Here is a 19,737-nt window from a genome sequence, read left to right on the forward strand (position 1 = left end):
CTTGGGCTGATACCTGGGCTTCTAGGATCTTTGCTAAGGCCGAGAGATTAGATATTGGCCTGTAGTTATTTACATCCGTAGGATCACCAGCCTTAAGGAGGGGAGAAACAAAAGCTTGCTTCCACACCAAAGGAATGTTCTGAGAAGTTAGCGAGAGATTGAAAATATCAGTTATAGGTTGTGCAATAACTGACGCCGCTAATCTCAGCAGATAAGGATCAAGGCCATCTGGGCCAGGTGACTTTTTTGGGTCCAGAGAGGACAACGCACTGAGAACATCGGAGGCCAGGATAGAGGAGAAATCAAAATTTAGACGAGCGTTTGCATCTCCATTTGCTGGTAAGAATGCCTCTTCCTGAGCCCTTTGTTGAGAGGAGGCATTTTGTGCATCAAAAACATGCCCAGCCCTTTTGAAATGGTCATTAAAAACATTTGACATACATTTTTTGTCACTAATAAAAGAATCCCCAACTCGCAACTTTGGCGGGGGACCAGCAGCTCCCCTCCGCTGGAGGGATTTAACTGCTTTCCAGAAATTTGCATGATTGCTGGATGTATCGGAAGTTAAAGATAAATAATACTGTGTCTTCAGCTTTCTGAGGAGAGCAGTACATTTATTTCTGAGGATACGAAAGAGAAGCCAATCATTTGGGGCCTGTGTCCTTCTGGCAAGTGCCCATTTCCTATTTCTATCATGGATCAAATCAGCTAGATCCCTAGAGAACCACGGATTTGACCTATTCTTTATTCGGACCTTCTTTAGAGGAGCGTGTTTGTTTACCAAGGGAAAAAAATGCTCATAAAAGAAACGGAAAGCCTCGTCCGCAGACGGTATGAGGGAAGTACGACACCAATCGACTAGTGCCACATCATGCAAGAAAGCTTGCTCCGAAAAATGTTTAAAACAACGTCTGGTTACAGTCAGCCCATTTGCTTTGGGCAATTTCGTGCTCCTAATACATGCAATTGCACAATGGTCGCTCAAATCATTAGCAAAAACACCTACAGAGACATATTTATGAACAGCATTTGTCAGAATGATGTCAATCAGAGTGTCACTAGCTGGTCTAGTGGAGCTGTGAATAATCTGGGTTAAATTAAGGGAGTCACATTTCTGTTTAAAACAAGAGGATTTCTCACTTTTCCAGTCCCAATTTAAAATGACACATGCCTTCCCGGGTCTAAATGGGTTAAGCGGTCTGCCCGCTGCCCCAGGCTGTCTGCCGGGCGGGTATGGATGGTGGACAAGAGAACACATTAAGCTCTAGTTCAGACCAAATATTCAAGACGTGATGAAACGGTTTCAGAGCCTTGCGTAGAAAAAAATAGCAGCGGTCTGAATCACCCCGTTACAGGTCAGCCTGTTCCAGCTGATTTATTCAGCAAGTGATTCTACTTGTTGACTCGCATGCAACAAGTCTCAACGCAAAAATTGCTTAAATCGAATCAGCCGTTATAACTAGGGCTGCAACTATAGACTATTTTCTTACCGATTATGCTCTGGGTCCAGTCTTTGGTATGATCCGGTCTGGGAATCGAACCCGACCTCCCGGTCCACTGAGATGGTTTTATATATATTTTTTAAAATATATGCTGTATTAATGAATCAACATCAAAAAAGTATAATTGTACCTCTAATTCTAACGCTCTCTCTCTCTCTCTCTCTCTCTCTCTCTCTCTCTCTCTCTCTCTCTCTCTCTATCTCTATCTCTATCTCTCTCTCGTACGTGGGTGTGTTCAAGAACAACCTATGTAACCTATACAGTACCTACCGTATGTAATTAAACAGTAAAAAAAGAAAAGATGTGGTCCCCCTGTCACTCTCTCCTCTTCCATCTCTTTATCTCCCCTTCCTCTCTCTGCCTATAGCAAATAGGCGCACATAATGTATAATGGATACAATTAAATAATACTGTAGGTCTAGTTGACGTGTACATTTTTGTATCCTGATGGCTGCCTGGCACAAAATGAATTTCCGCAAGGACAAATAAAGTATCTATCTATCTATCTATGGTAGCAGTTATTGATTTCTGCTCGTCACCTTGTTGTGGACTGTCCAGTTTTAAACTGTTTGGTGCAAACAGTTTGCAACACAGTTTTGGGGATTCTGCGGTAACAAGTTTCAGCTCGGCTCATTGATCTAAAATAAGGCCAGTCCACACCAATGAGTCGCAATGCAACGTGGACCTGCAGCGGGTTTTGTTGCGTCGGTAATCATTGGTGTGCACTGGGCTTTAGATGTTCAGTGGCAGGTTCTCCAATGTGGTTTATATATGTTTCCTGCAATCATGAAAGATTCAACATTGATACATTAGAACGAGCCAACTGCCTGGTTTTTGTGTTTGTGTTTTGGTACAGAACAAGGTCATGGGATCTAATAGTGTCTAAATCTGGGCCATCATTGCACACACACACGCACGCACGCACGCACGCACGCACGCACGCACGCACGCACGCACGCACGCACGCACGCACGCACGCACGCACGCACGCACGCACGCACGCACGCACACACACACACACACACACACACACACACACACACACACACACACACACACACACACACACACACACACACACACACACACACACACACACACACACACACACACACACACACACACACACACACACACACTAGACTTCTAACAGATGGATACACTGCCAACCTAAACAACAGAAAAGAGGGGAGAAACAGAGGAGAGGAGGAGAAAGCTATACTATACAGACAAGAAGATAAGGGACAGAAAAGGAAAGGGAGAGGATAGGAGAAAAGGATAAGACAAGAGGGGAAAAGAGAAGAGGACAGATTAGGTTAAGAACAGAGAGGGTATGTGAGCTGAAAAAAGAAGATAATAGAAGAGATGAGAAGAAGTGGAAGATAGAAGGAGGGAAGAGAGGAGTAGAGGGTGAGCAAAAATAATAATTAATTTATTAATAACTAGAAAAAGTGCTCCTCGGAGCACAAGTCTCCGCCAGGTCAGGTAGGTTATTTTGGCCTCCTGGTGGCGCTATAATAGGCCAATGGGAAAAGGGTGCCATTTCTTCTTAGGCCGTGCACGGCAATCGGACACTACATTCATGATTTGAGGCATTTTGTTCTAAAAATGTGTTTTGCTAAATTTGACCTGCTGGTGGCGCTATAACAGGCCAATGTGAAAAGGGTGGCATTTGTTCCTCAATGTAGTGCAAATGTGCGTTCAAAGTTTCACCGCAATCGGAGGCTGTGTTCATGATTTGCGGCATTTTGTTCAAAACGGGTCACTCCTGCAAACTTTACATGTCAATCTTAGCCAATCAGGATGGAATATGAAAAATCGAACAGATCAGTCTTGATCACCTGACTATAGAGATCATGTGTACCGATTTGCGTGAAATTTGGATCAAATGGGAAGGCTTAATATCAAAAAAAATGTTTTACTTAAGTCGGCCTCCTGGTGGCGCTATAAAAGGCAAATGTGAAAAATGCAGGGCAAAGGTTTTTCCTTGACCTCTAGAGAGTGTGCATACAAAGTTTTACACAGATCGGAACAGTTATAGGTAAAAACACAAATTGGCCTGTTATAGCGCCACCATGAGGCTGATTTGAACATTTTCAAATGGCATTTCTTCCTCGGCCTAATGGGAATGTGTGTGCAAAATTTCACAGAAATTGCATGCTGTGTTCATGATTTGAGGCATTGTGTTCGAAACGGAGTACTCCTGCAAACTTTGGAAGCCAATTTTTGCCAATCAGGATGGAATATGAAAAATCTGAAATGAGGCGTTTCTTTTAATGACTACAGAGATACTGTGTACCGATTTGCGGGATTTTTGGCCAAAATCTCTAGGAGTACTGTCCAAAAATGTGTTTTGCACAAATCGGCCTCCTGGTGGCGCTATAAAAGGCCCATGAGAAAAATTTGGGGCAGAGGTTCTGCTCTGGCATCCAGGGAGTGTGTGTGCACAGTTTCGCTGCGAGCAAGCCAACGGTGCCGGAGATTAGCTGTACACAGACAAGACAGAATGACACACGCACGCACGCACGCACGCACGGACGGACGGACGGACGGACGGACGGACAGGGGGTAAAACATACTCTCTCGCCATGCCTTTCGGCCTGGCGGAGACAATAATAGGCTCTATGCACAGCAGCCATATTGGGAATGAATTGGGCCCCTTCCTTACTTCCTTCACAGGTGTTACCAAAGATGCTAATTAAGGCTCTGTTCCATTTAGTGTGGCATAGTGGTTGTCTTATTTTCAAGGACCCCCATAACTCTGAGAGTGTACAAATGGAGCCAAATGGACCCTTACGGGTCCATTTGTCTCCATTTGTACACTCTCAGAGTTACACACCCACCATGTGAGCCAACATGCACAATATCAGCACCCTGACCAGAATGGAACAGAGCCTTCATTAGTATCATTGGTAACGCCTATTGATCATGTATTACTTATACCAGACGGGTGCCCGAACTCGGGGACCGCGCACGTCGAGAACGATGTAAATCAGTTGGGAATACATGCCCCATAGAGTTATGTGCAATAATACCCATGCTGCTGTACCTGTTGTCAGAGTACTGGCTGGACCCGTTGCTAGGGTTCCCCTGTGTGCGGTACCCGTTACCACAGCTATAAATGGCCCCCGGCCTACTTGGGAACAATTAAGTCGGGAACGATGCAAGTTGGGAAGGTATGCCTCACACGTTTATGCAATAACTATTGTACTTGTTGTACTTGTTGTAACATACTAAGACTAAGTATGGAGGGGTAGGGTTACAGGGATCCCTGATGTCATCAGAAACTCCTGACGTTGTATGAACATTTTGAAGGTACAACCACTGTTTACATATATTAAAACACGCTCCTCGATTAATTGCAGTGGTGTATAGTAACTAAGTACATTTACTCAAGTACTGTACTTAGGTACACTTTTGAGGAATTTTTACTTTATTGGAGTATATCCCATTTTCAGTACTTTTACTTCTACTCCACTACATCTCAGAGGCATTGTACTTTCACTCCACTACAATCATTTGAAAGCTTTAGTTACTAGTTACTTTTCAGATATGAATTATGATATTATGAAACATACATTAACCACTTTAGTCCTGTTTTATACGTAGGCTATTTGAAAATTGCCGATCTACAAGCTCACAACGCGTCGCATCGCGACGCGTTGTGAGCTTGCAGATCTGCTATTTTCAAACATTTTAGTACTTTTACTTTTGGTACTTTAAGTACATTTTAATGACAATACTTTTGTACTTTTACTCAAGTAAATTTTGAATTCTGGACTTTTACTTGTAACAGAGTATTTCTATATTGCAGCATTGGTACTTTTAGGTACGTAAAGAATTTGAGTACTTTTTCCACCACTGATTAATTGTAAAATGTACCAATTTTGGAATATGAAAATAAGCGACAGTAGCAGCCCTACAGTATGTACAGTACAGCGTGAGTCATAAGGATCTCTGATCAAACATGACTGCGAGGTCTATTGGTGTAAGACTGTAAGTACAGTCTATCTCTCTGCCTGTCTGTCGCTCTATCTATCTATCTCTCTCTCTCTCCCCCTCCCCCACCGCACAACTTTATCGACAGACAGACAGAAAGACATGTGTGATGGGGGTATGGATTGGCCGAGAGACATTACATAATGATGTCATGTGACTGACTGCCGGAGTCGCACGGGAGCCTCTGAAATAATAATGTTCTGGTTGGTGTGTGTGTGTGTGTGTGTGTGTGTGTGTGTGTGTGTGTGTGTGTGTGTGTGTGTGTGTGTGTGTGTGTGTGTGTGTGTGTGTGTGTGTGTGTGTGTGTGTGTGTGTGTGTGTGTGTGTGTGTGTGTGTGTGTGTGTGTGTGTGCATGCATGTGTTTGTGTTTGTGTTTGTTCTATATTTGGCTGGCTTCAATGGAAATTGTAAATATAGTTCCTTCATAGGCTAAAAATATACTGAATGCGCGCACGCACGGTCGTGCACACACACACACACACACACACACACACACACACACACACACACACACACACACACACACACACACACGATTAGCCTGCATTCTGTCTAATTCCAAACATCACAGCAGAAAGCGCTGCTTCTTTCACTAAGTTGGTGTGTTGATTAAAGGGGAACTTTGGACCACGGTTTTCTTACCACCGGAAGTCTCGCTAGATGAGATTTCAATCTCGTCTAGTGAGACTTCCGGTGCAGTCAAAACATGTGATCTAGCGCAAGGCCTATTGGCACGTTTTTAACTGTGGCGGACCCGGGATGGAGTTATGAAATATTTCTACTGTACCATTCATCCTAAGATATCATAAAAATTAAGGTAAGAAAACCGTGGTCCAAAATTCCCCTTTAAGTAGGATAGACAGTCTGGGTATGTTTGAGTTAAGTGTGTGTGTGTGTGTGTGTGTGTGTGTGTGTGTGTGTGTGTGTGTGTGTGTGTGTGTGTGTGTGTTCCTATAGCCTCTAGCGCATTGGTTCTCAAAGTGGGGTCCGGGGACCCCCAGGGGTACTTGAGGGGGTTCCAGGGGGTCCCCAGCTAAATGATGGATAGGAACCAAATGGACCCTTATGGGTCTGTAACTCTGAGAGTGTACAAATGGAACCAAATGGACCCGTTAGGGTCCATTTGGTTCCATTTGTACACTCTCAGAGTTAAGTTAACAATAATTTTACAACATGAATTGGGGTCCCAGAGATAGAAATGCCATTAAATGGGGGTCCGTAGCCCTAATGCATGTCAAACTGGGGGTCCTTAAAATGTATCTTTTCAAATGGGGGTCCGCGGGCTAATAAGTGTCCATTTGGGGGTCCTTGACATGAAAAAGTTTGAGAACCACTGCTCTAGTGCCATAAAGCCTGATGCATACTCCCCTAGAACAACCAACGTCATTTCGGTTCGGGAGGGCTCCCTGAACTAAACTAAAAACAGTGGACAGACAGATATCATTTCATACTTCTGTGTTCTGAAAGCAAGACCCTGCCCACCACCGTATGCGTTGTTTTCTCTGACTGAAGCAGTGTACACTACAACAAGGCAGCACTACTGGAACAGGTGGTTGAATTAATACCTGGATATCGCGACCGCGACGCCCTGTGGGCAATTTCTGACCATGGGGGTTTTGCCCTTTCTAGGTTGTGTTTATGAATGGTCACTAGACGGAGATTTCAGGGGTGTTTTTACCTCCTGGGAGTTGGCTTGTGTCTCTTCTAAACTACCGCAGTCTTCATTGGCTTCACTGCTGATAGAATGAGCTGAAGCTGGGCTGAATGAATGTGGAAACGATAGTAGCTTTAGACCAGCTGAACCTCTGAATGACGTCATATTGTAGTTTTGGACCAGCCGAACCTCTGAATGACGTCATATTGTAGTTTTGGACCAGCCGAACCTCTGAATGACGGCATATTGTAGTTTTGGACCAGCCAAACCTCTGAATGACGGCATATTGTAGTTTTGGACCAGCCAAACCTCTGAATGATGGCATATTGTAAGGCCTGAGGTTCCGATTCTACAAAATGTCTTCTAAATCCTAGAATTACATGTTTTCATGTCAAGGACCCCAAAATGTGTATGTATTTGGGCCGCGGACCCCCATCTCAAAATATTTTGTTACAGGGACCCCCAGAAGCAAAGATTTGAGTTACAAATGCTCGCTTTGAAATTATATATAATCAAAGATTTACACAAATTTTCTTGATTTTTCTAAAATAGCAGATCTACAAGCTCGTAGCACGGCACTCGGTGCCGCGCTATGAGCTTGTACTTGAACCTCTGAATGACAGCATATTGTAGTTTTGGACCAGCTGAAACGAACAGACGGGTGTTCTGGTTCAGTATGCTATACACTGGGCTTAAGGCCAATCTGGGATCCCATCGGCAAAAAAAAAGAAGATTTTTTTTTTTCGTTGTCTGTCTTGAGAGATTAGCAACAGGCTAACCCTGGCCCTCCACCGTGTGTAATGTATCTTAAGGCCTCATCCTGTGGCTGATGTTAACACAGCTCTCACCTCCACTGTAATGCATAGGTGAACCGGATTGATGTGTGTGTATGTGCGCGCGTGTGTGCGTGTGTGTGGCTGTGTGCGCGACCGCGCGTGTGTGTTTGTGAGTGTAACGTTATAGCATGGTTAGGGCTTCAGGCCTGGTGCGTTGGTGCAGCCACAGTGATGTAATAGAGAGAGTGTGAGACAGAGAGAGAGAGAGCGAAAGAGAGATAAGATAAAGACATTAACCACCTATACATAAACCTGCACCTTACAGTAAAGGCACTGACATTATATTTAACAGATACTGTAAAGTTGACTGTATTATGTCAATATACTGTATGCTTGTCCAAGCCAGTATCAGACTGTACATGTTTGGACGCTTTACTGTCTGTGTGTTTTGTGTATGTATGTGTGTGTGTGTGTGTGTGTGTGCATCTTTGTATGTTTCCTATGAATGTTGCTTTTGAATTGTGTGTATTTGAATACCTCTTTGTGTGTGTGCGTGCGTGCGTGTGCGTGCATGTTTGTGTGTGTGCGCACAATATCCATGGATATTTAATGTGTGTGTGATTAATAATAGAGATAGAGGCAGGCTGCCAGTTGTACCAGGGTCAGATAGAAACAGAAATACTCAGGACACATGAGGACAGACATAGTGCCTGAGGACATATATTACACCTGGAGGACATATATTATACCTGGAGGACATATATTACACCTGGAGGACATATATTACACCTGGAGGACAAAATATTACACCTGGGGGCATAATATTACACCCGAAACACCCTATGACCCCAGGCTACAACACTGATGATACGTCCCAGTTGCATCCATGTGATGTTTTTCTTTATTTATTACACCTGGAGGACATATATTACACCTGGAGAACATATATTACACCTGGAGGACATATATTACACATGGAGGACATATAGTACACCTGGAGAACATACCAGGAGGACATATATTACACCTGGAGGACATATATTATACCAGGAGGACATATATTACACCTGGAGAACATACCTGGAGGACATATATTACACCTGGAGAACATACCTGGAGGACATATATTATACCTGGAGGACATATATTATACCTGGAGGACATATATTATACCTGGAGGACATATATTACACCTGGAGGACATATATTACACCAGGAGGACAAAATATTACACCTGGGGGCATAATATTACACCCGAAACACCCTATGACCCCAGGCTACAACACTGATGATACGTCCCAGTTGCATCCATGTGATGTTTTTCTTTATTTATTACACCTGGAGGACATATATTACACCTGGAGGACATATATTACACCAGGAGGACATATATTACACCTGGAGAACATATATTACACCTGGAGGACATATATTACACCTGGAGGACATATATTACACCTGGAGGACATATATTACACCTGGAGGACATATATTACACCAGGAGGACATATATTACACCAGGAGTACATATATTACACCTGGAGGACATATATTACACCTGGAGAACATATATTACACCTGGAGGACATATATTACACCTGGAGGACATATATTACACCAGGAGGACATATATTACACCAGGAAGACATATATTACACCTGGAGAACATATATTACACCTGGAGAACATATATTACACCAGGAGGACATATATTACACCTGGAGAACATATATTACACCAGGAGGACATATATTACACCTGGAGAACATACCAGGAGGACATATATTACACCTGGAGAACATATATTACACCAGGAGGACATATATTACACCTGGAGAACATACCAGGAGGACATATATTACACCTGGAGGACATGTATTACACCAGGAGGACATATATTACACCTGGAGAACATACCAGGAGGACATAAATTACACCTGGAGGACATATATTACACAGAGAGGACGTCTAGAGGACCACTATAAGTCAGGGAGAACACCTAGAGGTCATCGAACAGGGAACTTTCTGATTCTCAGATGGCTTCTCCACCCATTCAGCTATGCCCCCCCCTGGAGCACAGATGCTAGAGAATCAGAAAGAGCAGTTACCTTGAAGCAATAATATTGCTTCTCACATATTATGTGCAAACAACTCTTTCTATCTGTCGCTCCCTCACTCTGTATTTTCATGCTGTGATATCATTGAGGTGAGTGGGTGGCGTGCGTGCGTGCGTGTGTGTGTGTGTGTGTGTGTGTGTGTGTGTGTGGGTGTGTGGGTTGTGTGAGCAAAGAGAGGCTATTGCGTGGGAAAGAAGTGCCATTGAGGTACACATTTCCGGTGTGAATATGTATGTGTGTGAAGAGAATTACAAACCTTTTGATCAGTGTAGGTATGAATTCACCTCCAGAATAGAGTAGATTTCACCAGACCCAGGCTGCAGAAACATTGCCTTTGTGTTACATCACTTACACTGTGTGTGTGTGTGTGTGTGTGTGTGTGTGTGTGTGTGTGTGTGTGTGTGTGTGTGTGTGTGTGTGTGTGTGTGTGTGTGTGTGTGTGTGTGTGTGTGTGTGTGTGTGTGTGTGTGTGTGTGTGTGTGTGTGTGTGTGTCTCTGTATGCATGAGTATTTGAACGCGTAAGACTGAGACAGCATGTCTATATGCATGTATCACAACGATACATACATATCGTGGCACTATATATTGTTACACCCCTAGTAGATACTGCGACTTGTTACAGTATCTTAATTCAGCCAATAGCAAACTGTTATGATGCAGAAAACAAGATACAGCTTGTGAAATGAGAAAGGGCCGTGACCACTGTTGGGCAAGTTACTTTAAATTAGTAACTTAAAGGTAGGGTAAGTGATTTTCTTTGGTTAAAATAAGTGTTAAATAGCTCTATATTCTGATAGTACTCATTGCTATAGAGTGTTTGTTCAGTAAAAGGAGTCTCCTTGTCTCTCCAGCTCTTCATAAAACAGAAAATGCATTTTCGTTTCAGTTTCAGTTTCATTTCCAATTTTATCCAATCAGGATAGAGAACTCAATCAGGATATAGATTAAACTAGTGACATTGGAAGTGATGACACTAAGAAATGAGCAGGCAAAATTTGAATTGGAACACTATAAAGATGAAGCTTAGAAATCGGTTCTTTCTCCTGATTGGCTGAGATTTTGACACCTACAACTACCAACTTTCATCTGTTGTAACTCACTATGATGAAAAGTAGTAGACTTAGGACATCATGTCAACAACAATATACCTTGAAATAAGTATTTCTGGATTTCTTTATTATTATTCTTACAGAACAAAATACATCCAGACAGACATCAGAAATCTTCTCATCAAACATCACATGTTCAAATATTCACACATATACTGTACTCACACATATGCAATCGATTCACAAAAAAAACATATATCACATCAGCATCAAAGTCTTTCTGGAGCAGACTGGTCAACATGATCGGGAATGTTGAAGTGTCATTGACGCGAGTGAAAAATCTAAAGAAGTTAACCTTTCTGTGTTGCTCCAACTCATTTTCGACTGTGCCAGGCGGTCAACACTCCAAAATAGAACCTCTGAGAGATGCGTCAACATGTTTTGATGCGCCAAATTGATGCTTCCAGTGTGGCTGCAGCCATTGTAAACAATGTTTGTTTGATATCGTGCGTCTGACGCTTTCAGTGTGTCAACCCCTAAAGACCTGTACTTCACTGCACACCGGAGAAGACAAATATATATATATTGTTTTACCAGCAAGTTAGAAGAGCCCTCCAGGATTAGATGTTAAAAAACATCTGTTTGGTTAAATGGCCTGCAGTATTAAATATAAATGCAGGCCAATATTAAAAATAAAGACAATGATTACATGAGGGGCACAAACTGGAGCCACAGTAGGATTCATTGTGGTAGTGGTAGTAACATCACCATATCTTATAGACTGTTGGTAACATTATTAGACAAACATTTGTTTTGTACACTACATTGATTAGTTGCCTTGGCATGCACCCCTGAGGCTTACTATTTACATACACTGTGTGTGTGTGTGTGTGTGTGTGTGTGTGTGTGTGTGTGTGTGTGTGTGTGTGTGTGTGTGTGTGTGTGTGTGTGTGTGTGTGTGTGTGTGTGTGTGTGTGTGTGTGTGTGTGTGTGTGTGTGTGTGTGTGTGTGTGTGTGTGTGCGTGCGTGCGCGCGAGTTATTTTTAGCTCACTCTGTTCCTCTTGCCTGTCAGTGAAGCTGACATTGATGGAAGTGGAGATAAGGGCCACCCTGTGTGTTGCCGGTTGCACATGTTCCTCTGCAATTCACCATTAACACCCTGGAAACGGCAACACATTTACCAAAATGTCTAGTTGGAACTGCAACCATTCACAGTTTTCCAACTAGAGACACAAAATGGAGGTACTCATATTTTGGGAGCATGATTCGTGGTCAGTCAGAGCAGCTCGTAGGTCTAGTATCCAATCATTCAATCAATAAGTCATCAGTGGGTCATCCTACAAACCAATCAGTTGGTCAGTCATCCTGCCAATCAGTCAGTAAGTCAGTCAGTCATGCTACTGTACTAATCAGTCGGCCAGTCAGTCATCCTTGAGTCTCATGGTCTCTGCCGGGTGGAAACCTCATGGAAACCTCACCTTCGAGCTTGTAGATCTGCTACTTTCGATACTTTTGCGGGACGCCGTAGTATGTTCAAGTAGTAGTTGTTACGAAAAAACACCAAAAGTTAAAATATGGAGACAGGAGGTTTCTGCCCAACAGCAACGATATGTAAACATGCATATATAATAAGTGGTCCACGTAGCAGAGGAACTGTGCACTTGTGTGCATGTGTGCCTGATGTTTAGCCCGAGAATCATTTAATTTGATGATTTGAATTTGAACTAATTATCTTTTCTCTCTCTCTCTCTCTCTCTCTCTCTCTCTCTCTCTCTCTCTCTCTCTCTCTCTCTCTCTCTCTCTCTCTCTCTCTCTCTCTCTCTCTCTCTCTCTCTCTCTCTCTCTCTCTCTCTCTCTCTCTCTCTCTCTCTCTCTCTCTCTCTCTCTCTCTCCCTCCCTCCCCAGTGTGTTGTTTTGTGGTTCACAAGCGTTGCCATGAGTTCGTCACGTTTTCCTGTCCGGGGGCTGATAAGGGGCCTGCCTCAGATGTAAGTATATATGTATATATATGAATTATATATCATATTTAATAATTGTGTGAATGATTCAAAATAGAGAACTATGAAGAGAGAGTCACAGTCCAGGAGTGACACGCAGCAAAGGTCGCCGTGATCGGGACTCGAACTCGCGACACGCTGTCAGGTTGTTGTCATTGTAGCCTAGGGTGCCTGGACCGCCACGCTGCGGCCCAGGCCACTAATATACCAAAATACAAAATACTAACAGTTTTCTGAAAATCTTATGTTGCTATGTCAGTGGTTCTCAAACCTTTTTCATGTCAAGGGACCCCCAAAATGATATGTATTTGGCCACCGACCCCCCCATCTCAAAAATATTTTTTGTTCCAGGGACCCCCCCCCCCCCCATGCAAAGATTTTAGTTAAAATATGTGCATCTTGATGGGTCCGTTAATCCATTAAGACCGAGAAAGCATCTCTGTCATTTTAAGATTTCTTTGGCTATTCAAAAAATTGCAGATATACAAGCTCATAGTGCGGCACAGAGTTCCGCGCTATGAGCTTGTAGATCTTGTAGATCTTTGAAAATATATAATTTATGTTTTAAAGCGAACATTTTTAACTATGATCTGTGCTTCTGGGGGGTCCCTGGAACAACACATTTTGAGATGGGGGTGGGGGGGTCCGCGGGCCAAATACATATCATTTTGGGGGTCTTTGACATGTAAAAGTTGGAGCACCACATATAGAAACATACTGTTAGGATTTAGAAAACATTTTTAGATATGTATTTGGCCGCGGACCCCCATCTCAAAATGTTTTGTTCCAGGGACCCCCATGAAGCAAAGATTTGAGTTTCAAATGTTCCTTTAAAAATGTATATATTTATTATTATTTATTTATATATATTCAAAGATTTGCACACATTTTCAAGATTTTTCAAAAATAGCCAAAGAAATCTTAAAATGACACAGATGCGTTTCCGGATTGAATGGGAGACTGTAGATTAGGGTCCCAGAGATAAAGATCACATCAAATCAGGGTCTGTGGCCTAATGCTTATCAAACTGGGGGTCCATGAAATTAAAAAGGTTGAGAATCACTGAACTAGAGTAACGATAATAATTGTTTAGTATTTTGGCATTGATATTATCATTAATTTGTTATCATTTATTAGTTTGTAATGTGTCAATTAGTGGGTTCAACCAGAAGGTCAGGAAAGTGGAACGGAAAGTGGAAGCGACGGATCAAAAGATTTTAAAACAATTTGTTCAAGCTCTGACAAAATGGATTAGTCATGATCGATTTAACAATGAAATTGACACATTTTGCGCCTTCGTAGAATCAATAGTGTATTGAGCAACGAAACAATCATGTATTGATCAATGAACCAATCGTGTATTGTGTGAATTGACATACAGTATATAGTAAAGACATACTGTATAGCTTTGCATTTTGTATTCCAGTCGTTCTCAGAGAACATCCAAATGACATACAAATGTATACACTTCTCCTAAATAGGTATACATATACTCTACAGTTAGGACATGTTTATCACCTTTCTTTCTAGCCAGGGCGATGTATCGGCCATTACGATTTTTTTGATGACATGATCATTGGTATCTGCAACTATTTATTGATAGTACACAGTTTAGAGTGACAGGAAACAGAGAGATAGAGAGACTGGGAGTGACACGCAGCAAAGGTAGTCGGTCTCGGGAATCGAACCAGCGACTCGCTGTCAGGCTGCATTAGTGGACATGTGGATAATATGCATATGTGGTATGTGCCTTAACCACCATTTGCAGATTTTTAACCACTTTCAACCTTGCATCCCTATTTTGGGCATGTGTTCATAGGCAATTCTTTTCAAAAGTAAAAAAAATAGCAGTTCCACAAGCTCACAGTGCGTCGCATTGTGAGCTTTTAGATCAGCAAAATTGTTAAATTATATTTTTTATTGTGATTATTTGTGTTGATTTGTTTGCTTCTAAGTTTCATCAAATCGATTAGCACAGTTTGCACTTTTATGACAAAATATCAGTCCAAACATCAGTAATTGTAATCGGAGGTCTAGGACTCGATATCGGCCTTGGACCCAAACATCTGTCATTGGTCAGGCTCCGCTCGAGTATGCCTCCAAAAAGTGACAGTAGCATGTACAATGAACACTAAACTTTCTCACCCTTCTCTTTCATTTGCCCTCCCTAGCACCCTAAACGTGCAGTAGTATCCTCCTAAGCACCCTAAACGTGCAGTAGTATCCTCCTAAGCACCCTGTGTTGTGAGTGACTAGACTAGTGCTGTTGAAGAGCAGCATTTAACGTGCTGGTAAACATCCTGAAGGCTCCTTGTGTGCCTGAAACAGCATCACTCTGCTCCTTTTGAAGTGTCCTTCAGACAGACAAGTGCAGTTGGGCAGACCCCCCCGGCAAAAAAAAGAAAAAGGCCATCACTCTTTTTATTCCTCCATTCTTTTCTTTCTACCCCCTCCCCTTCTTCTTTTCTCCACCTCCTCCGCTCAAATGTCATCCCGCTGTCTCACTCCCTCTATCCCTCATCTCTCCATCTCTCTCACCTCCTCTGTACTTCCTGCTTTTAAATGCCACTCAGCCTCAGGGGCGCTCTTAATTACGAGGCCCCGCCCCCCCACCATGACACTTCCTTAATGAGTTCATGCCCTTACGACCTCGCCTCCTGCCCAGCGGGATGATGGGTAATGATGTTCCAAACTGGCAGTACCGTGAGACAGGCAGTCACCTAGTTAGACTGACAGACAGTACAGACAGATGGATAGCAACATACATAGATACTGTATACAGATAAACCGATAAAGTACATACTGTATATTGTATACTGTACTGTATACGCAGATTTGCAACACTTAATCAAACTAATCGATTATTAAAAAAAATCGATAATTGATCCCTATTATGTCATTATAATATACGTTTCAGAAAATGTCCAAAACAGCGAAAATAGCCGTTCTACAAAATCACAACGCGCCACGAATCCGGGATGTGATGCGTTGTGACTTTATAGATCTGCAATTTTTGCAGATCTATAAAGTTATGTATACATACTATCTTTCTCTGTCGTATGAAATAACGCATTAAATCATTTTTTTAGATAAAATTAAATGTGCACCTTGATTATTCGATTAATCGTCAAAAAAGTTAGCGATAGAAAAATCTCCAAGAAGAGAAACAATAATTACAGCCCTAGAACAGATAGATGAATAGTAGATAAAATGTTAAGCTTAGAGCTATAAATAGAGATAATTATAGACAGCAGTGAATGCCAAGAGTAATATATATATAGATATAGATATAGATACAGAGGGAGGGATAGAAAAGCGATGAGAGAGGAAGGATGGAGGGAAGAGAGACAGTTGGACTTAATTAGGTTTTTCCACTGCATGGTACCGGATCAACTCAACTCAAACTTTCACACACTCAGAGTGAAAGTAACACAGGTTTGCACAGTACTGTGTGAATACAGCAATGCATCGGCTAGATAGATAATTAAATAAGATGAATGGATGAAGTCCTCTAAGAATGATTAAAGAGGCTAGGGTATTATACCCACTCTCTCACTCTCTCACTCACCTTCTCTCTCTCATTGTCTTTGTCTGTCTCTCTCATACAGTATGTTCTGTCAGCGCCCCGTCCCGTCCCTGTGTGTCACTGTCAGCTGTGTGTATGTTTAACCCATTCAATCCGCAAACGCATACTGTGTCATTTTAGATTTTAGCCATAGCCATTATTTTTATACTTTGGGCTATTCAAAAATAGCAGCGATACAAGCTCATAGCGGATCTACGAGCTTGTAGATCTGCTATTTTTTTGAAAAATCGTAAAAATGTGTGCAAATCTTTGAATATATATATTTTTTTAAAGCGAACATTTTTAACTCAAATCTTTGCTTCTGAGGATTCTACAAATGTCTTCTATATCCTAACAGTTTTTTTTCATTTTTTTTTTCTTATGTTGCTATAATATCAGTGGTTTTCAAACTTTTTTCATGTCAAGGACCCCCAAAATGATGAAAATGTATTTGTCCGCGGTCCCCCCATCTCAAAATATTTTGTTCCAGGGACCCCCACCAGAAGCGAAGATTTGAGTTATAAATGTATATATATTCAAAGATTTGCACACATTTTCATGATTTTGTTTTCAAAAATAGCAGATCTATAAGCTCATAGCACGGCACGCTATGAGCGTGTATATCTGCTATTTTTTAATAGCCAAAGAAATCTTAAAATGACACTGATGTGTTCCCGGTCTTAATGGGTTAAAAGAAGAAGTCAATTATCCATGTGGGTTAATGGAATGTGTTCCCTATGGGAGAGCACCAGGATGAGATGAGAGCCTGTAATGAAGCCTACATTTCTAACCTGCTGCACCAGTGGTTTAGGCAAATAATGTGTTTGTGAGCAAGCAGTTCAGAACATTTCAGGTAAAGGGAACCTTGTCTCCATAAGGGTGATATGTCCCCATTGTTCTTATTCACTAATGTACCATCCTAAACAGAGAGACACCTGTAGAGATTCTATAAGATACAAGACCATCTAGAGCAGTGGTTCTCAACCTTTTCAGGCCACCATGACCCCCCAAAATAATCAACTGGGGACCCCCATAAATAATCATATTTGAACTGGGGACCCCCCACTCTGATAAGTACTTGGACTACTAGGAGTTGAGGCGTTTTGACTCTGTTCCACGGATAAATATTGTAAAAATAGCAGATCTACAAGCTCACAACTTGTAGATCGGCTATTTTCAAAATGTTTTGCTTTCTGATATTATTTGAGTAGTGAAAATGATTAGTTTTGATGCAGTAATGGTCTTTTTTAATTTCATCACCACCTGAACACTGATCAGTACGTCGCTTTGCGAGTATAATATGTGCAAAATACAATATGTTAAAGCGGTTTTGTCCTAAAAAGAAAGAGAATAAGAAGTCTGTTTACAGATTGAAGGCATTTCAACTGGCGGTTTTGTCAATGTTCAGGGCTCTGATAGCCTCTGGGGGGGGGGGGGGGGGGTGATGCTGTGTCTTCTTGTGGTGACCTTGTGACACCGCAGGCACTTGCCTGTCCTCATCAGCACAAACACTCAATTGCTGGGGTGATATTTGTCCTTCGGAAGGCTTTTTGCTCTGCTCAAAAGCCTGTTGTTGTATGAGTGCACTAAGGATGTAGGATTTCAGGAGGACCTTCTCTGAAACCTTGAATCTTCGCAGTAGTGATGGAGAGAGAGAGGGAGAGAGAGAGAGAGAGATTTGTGAACTGTCAGGAGAAGGATGCACTGAGAGATAATAATAATTGTTTATGTATTTATTTTCTATCTATCTAGAAAAACAGCAGGTAGTAAGTATTATATTCAGAGAGAGACTGAATGCGAATGGGATGTTCCATTTGTAAGGAGCTTCATGTAGCATTTTAACTGAGTTAGCAGGTGGGCAGATCCACACACAGAGAGAGAGAGAGAGAGAGAGAGAGAGAGAGAGAGAGAATATACCATTATAAATTTCTCTCAAGCTATCTGCAATGAAAAAAAAAAGCATCTGCCTTTGTTTCTCTCTCCCTTCCTCCTTTCTTTAGTCACTGACTTTCTCCCTCCTCTCTCCTCATTTCTGTTTGTATTTTGCTCACCAGACGGACATATTACTGACTGACTGACTGACTGACTGACTGACTGATTGTCAACAATTTGCAGCATTGTCTGGTTGGATCTTGCATGGGATGTAGTGATTGGACTATGCGTCGTTCACGGTGGCTTCTCTAGACCACACAATGTGGTTACACTGTCTATTTAATTTACCATTGTAAGCTGCACGCTTCTCTGGCAATCAGGGGAATAGGAACAGACTGAACTCTTGACGTATCAGGGCCATGTACCTTCCATAACATTGACTTGATATTGAATTACATCGCTCAAATAAATGATTGTGGTCTACCCGAAGTGAATGCACCTCAACAACCAGGAAATGTGAAAGTAGTCAAGAGAATATGGAACTTCCTGATAATCTGTAATAATATCCAAATGTAAGAAGCATTTTTTTTACACCAGTGTCATATTTATAGAAGTGTTTAAAATGATAGCTATTTCTATTTGGCAAAAGAGACAGACGCCTGGATGCTTTAGTGAGACTTTCAGAGGGTGGGGGTGCAAGTGGGCGGTGACTAAGTCAAAGCCAGTATTCTTAATGAGCTGTTGTATGCGTCCACAGAAATCCAGCTTTTTATCAGTTACTGTACATTACTGTCAGAGGAAGCTGATCTATGTTCAGACCCTGCAACTAGTCACACTTTCTCCTCATTGGCTGGCCTTGGTAAAAGAGGCGTTGATGTTGTAAGGTTGTAGATCTATGGTATGTTAGGTCTGCGGTACCATCGTACAATGAAGTATACACTAGGCTTTTAAAGTGACAGTATACATTGCCTTCTGTCTGCTTGAAAAATATTTGGAATTATTATTTATCATTATTATTATTATTATCATTGTAAGACATTTTTTATTTTAACACATTTTTACCAGATTTTCCAACAACAACTACCAACAATAAAAAGGATTGATTGTGGGATCGAGAAGGAACCCATATTTAATAATTAAACATGGATACAAAATGTACCCACAATCTAAGTTATTGGTGCCCTTTTGTGCCTTTTAGTTAAT

The 19,737-nt window shown here is 41.8% G+C and overlaps 1 protein-coding gene across 2 annotated transcripts in view; it reads left to right on the top strand.

The window, feature by feature from the left end:
- Window positions 1–19,737, top strand: part of prkcbb (protein kinase C, beta b) — a 115,343-nt gene that overhangs the window by 25,412 nt on the left and 70,194 nt on the right. For both annotated transcript variants that reach the window (XM_084072529.1, XM_084072528.1), the window contains exon 3: window positions 13,006–13,088. In XM_084072529.1, the coding sequence (XP_083928655.1) occupies window positions 13,006–13,088 (83 nt within the window). The remainder of the gene's footprint in view (window positions 1–13,005; window positions 13,089–19,737) is intronic.

The sequence above is a fragment of the Gymnoscopelus microlampas genome (genome assembly GCF_963454915.1).
Source record: "Gymnoscopelus microlampas genome assembly, chromosome: 11".
NCBI classification, from domain to species: domain Eukaryota; kingdom Metazoa; phylum Chordata; class Actinopteri; order Myctophiformes; family Myctophidae; genus Gymnoscopelus; species Gymnoscopelus microlampas.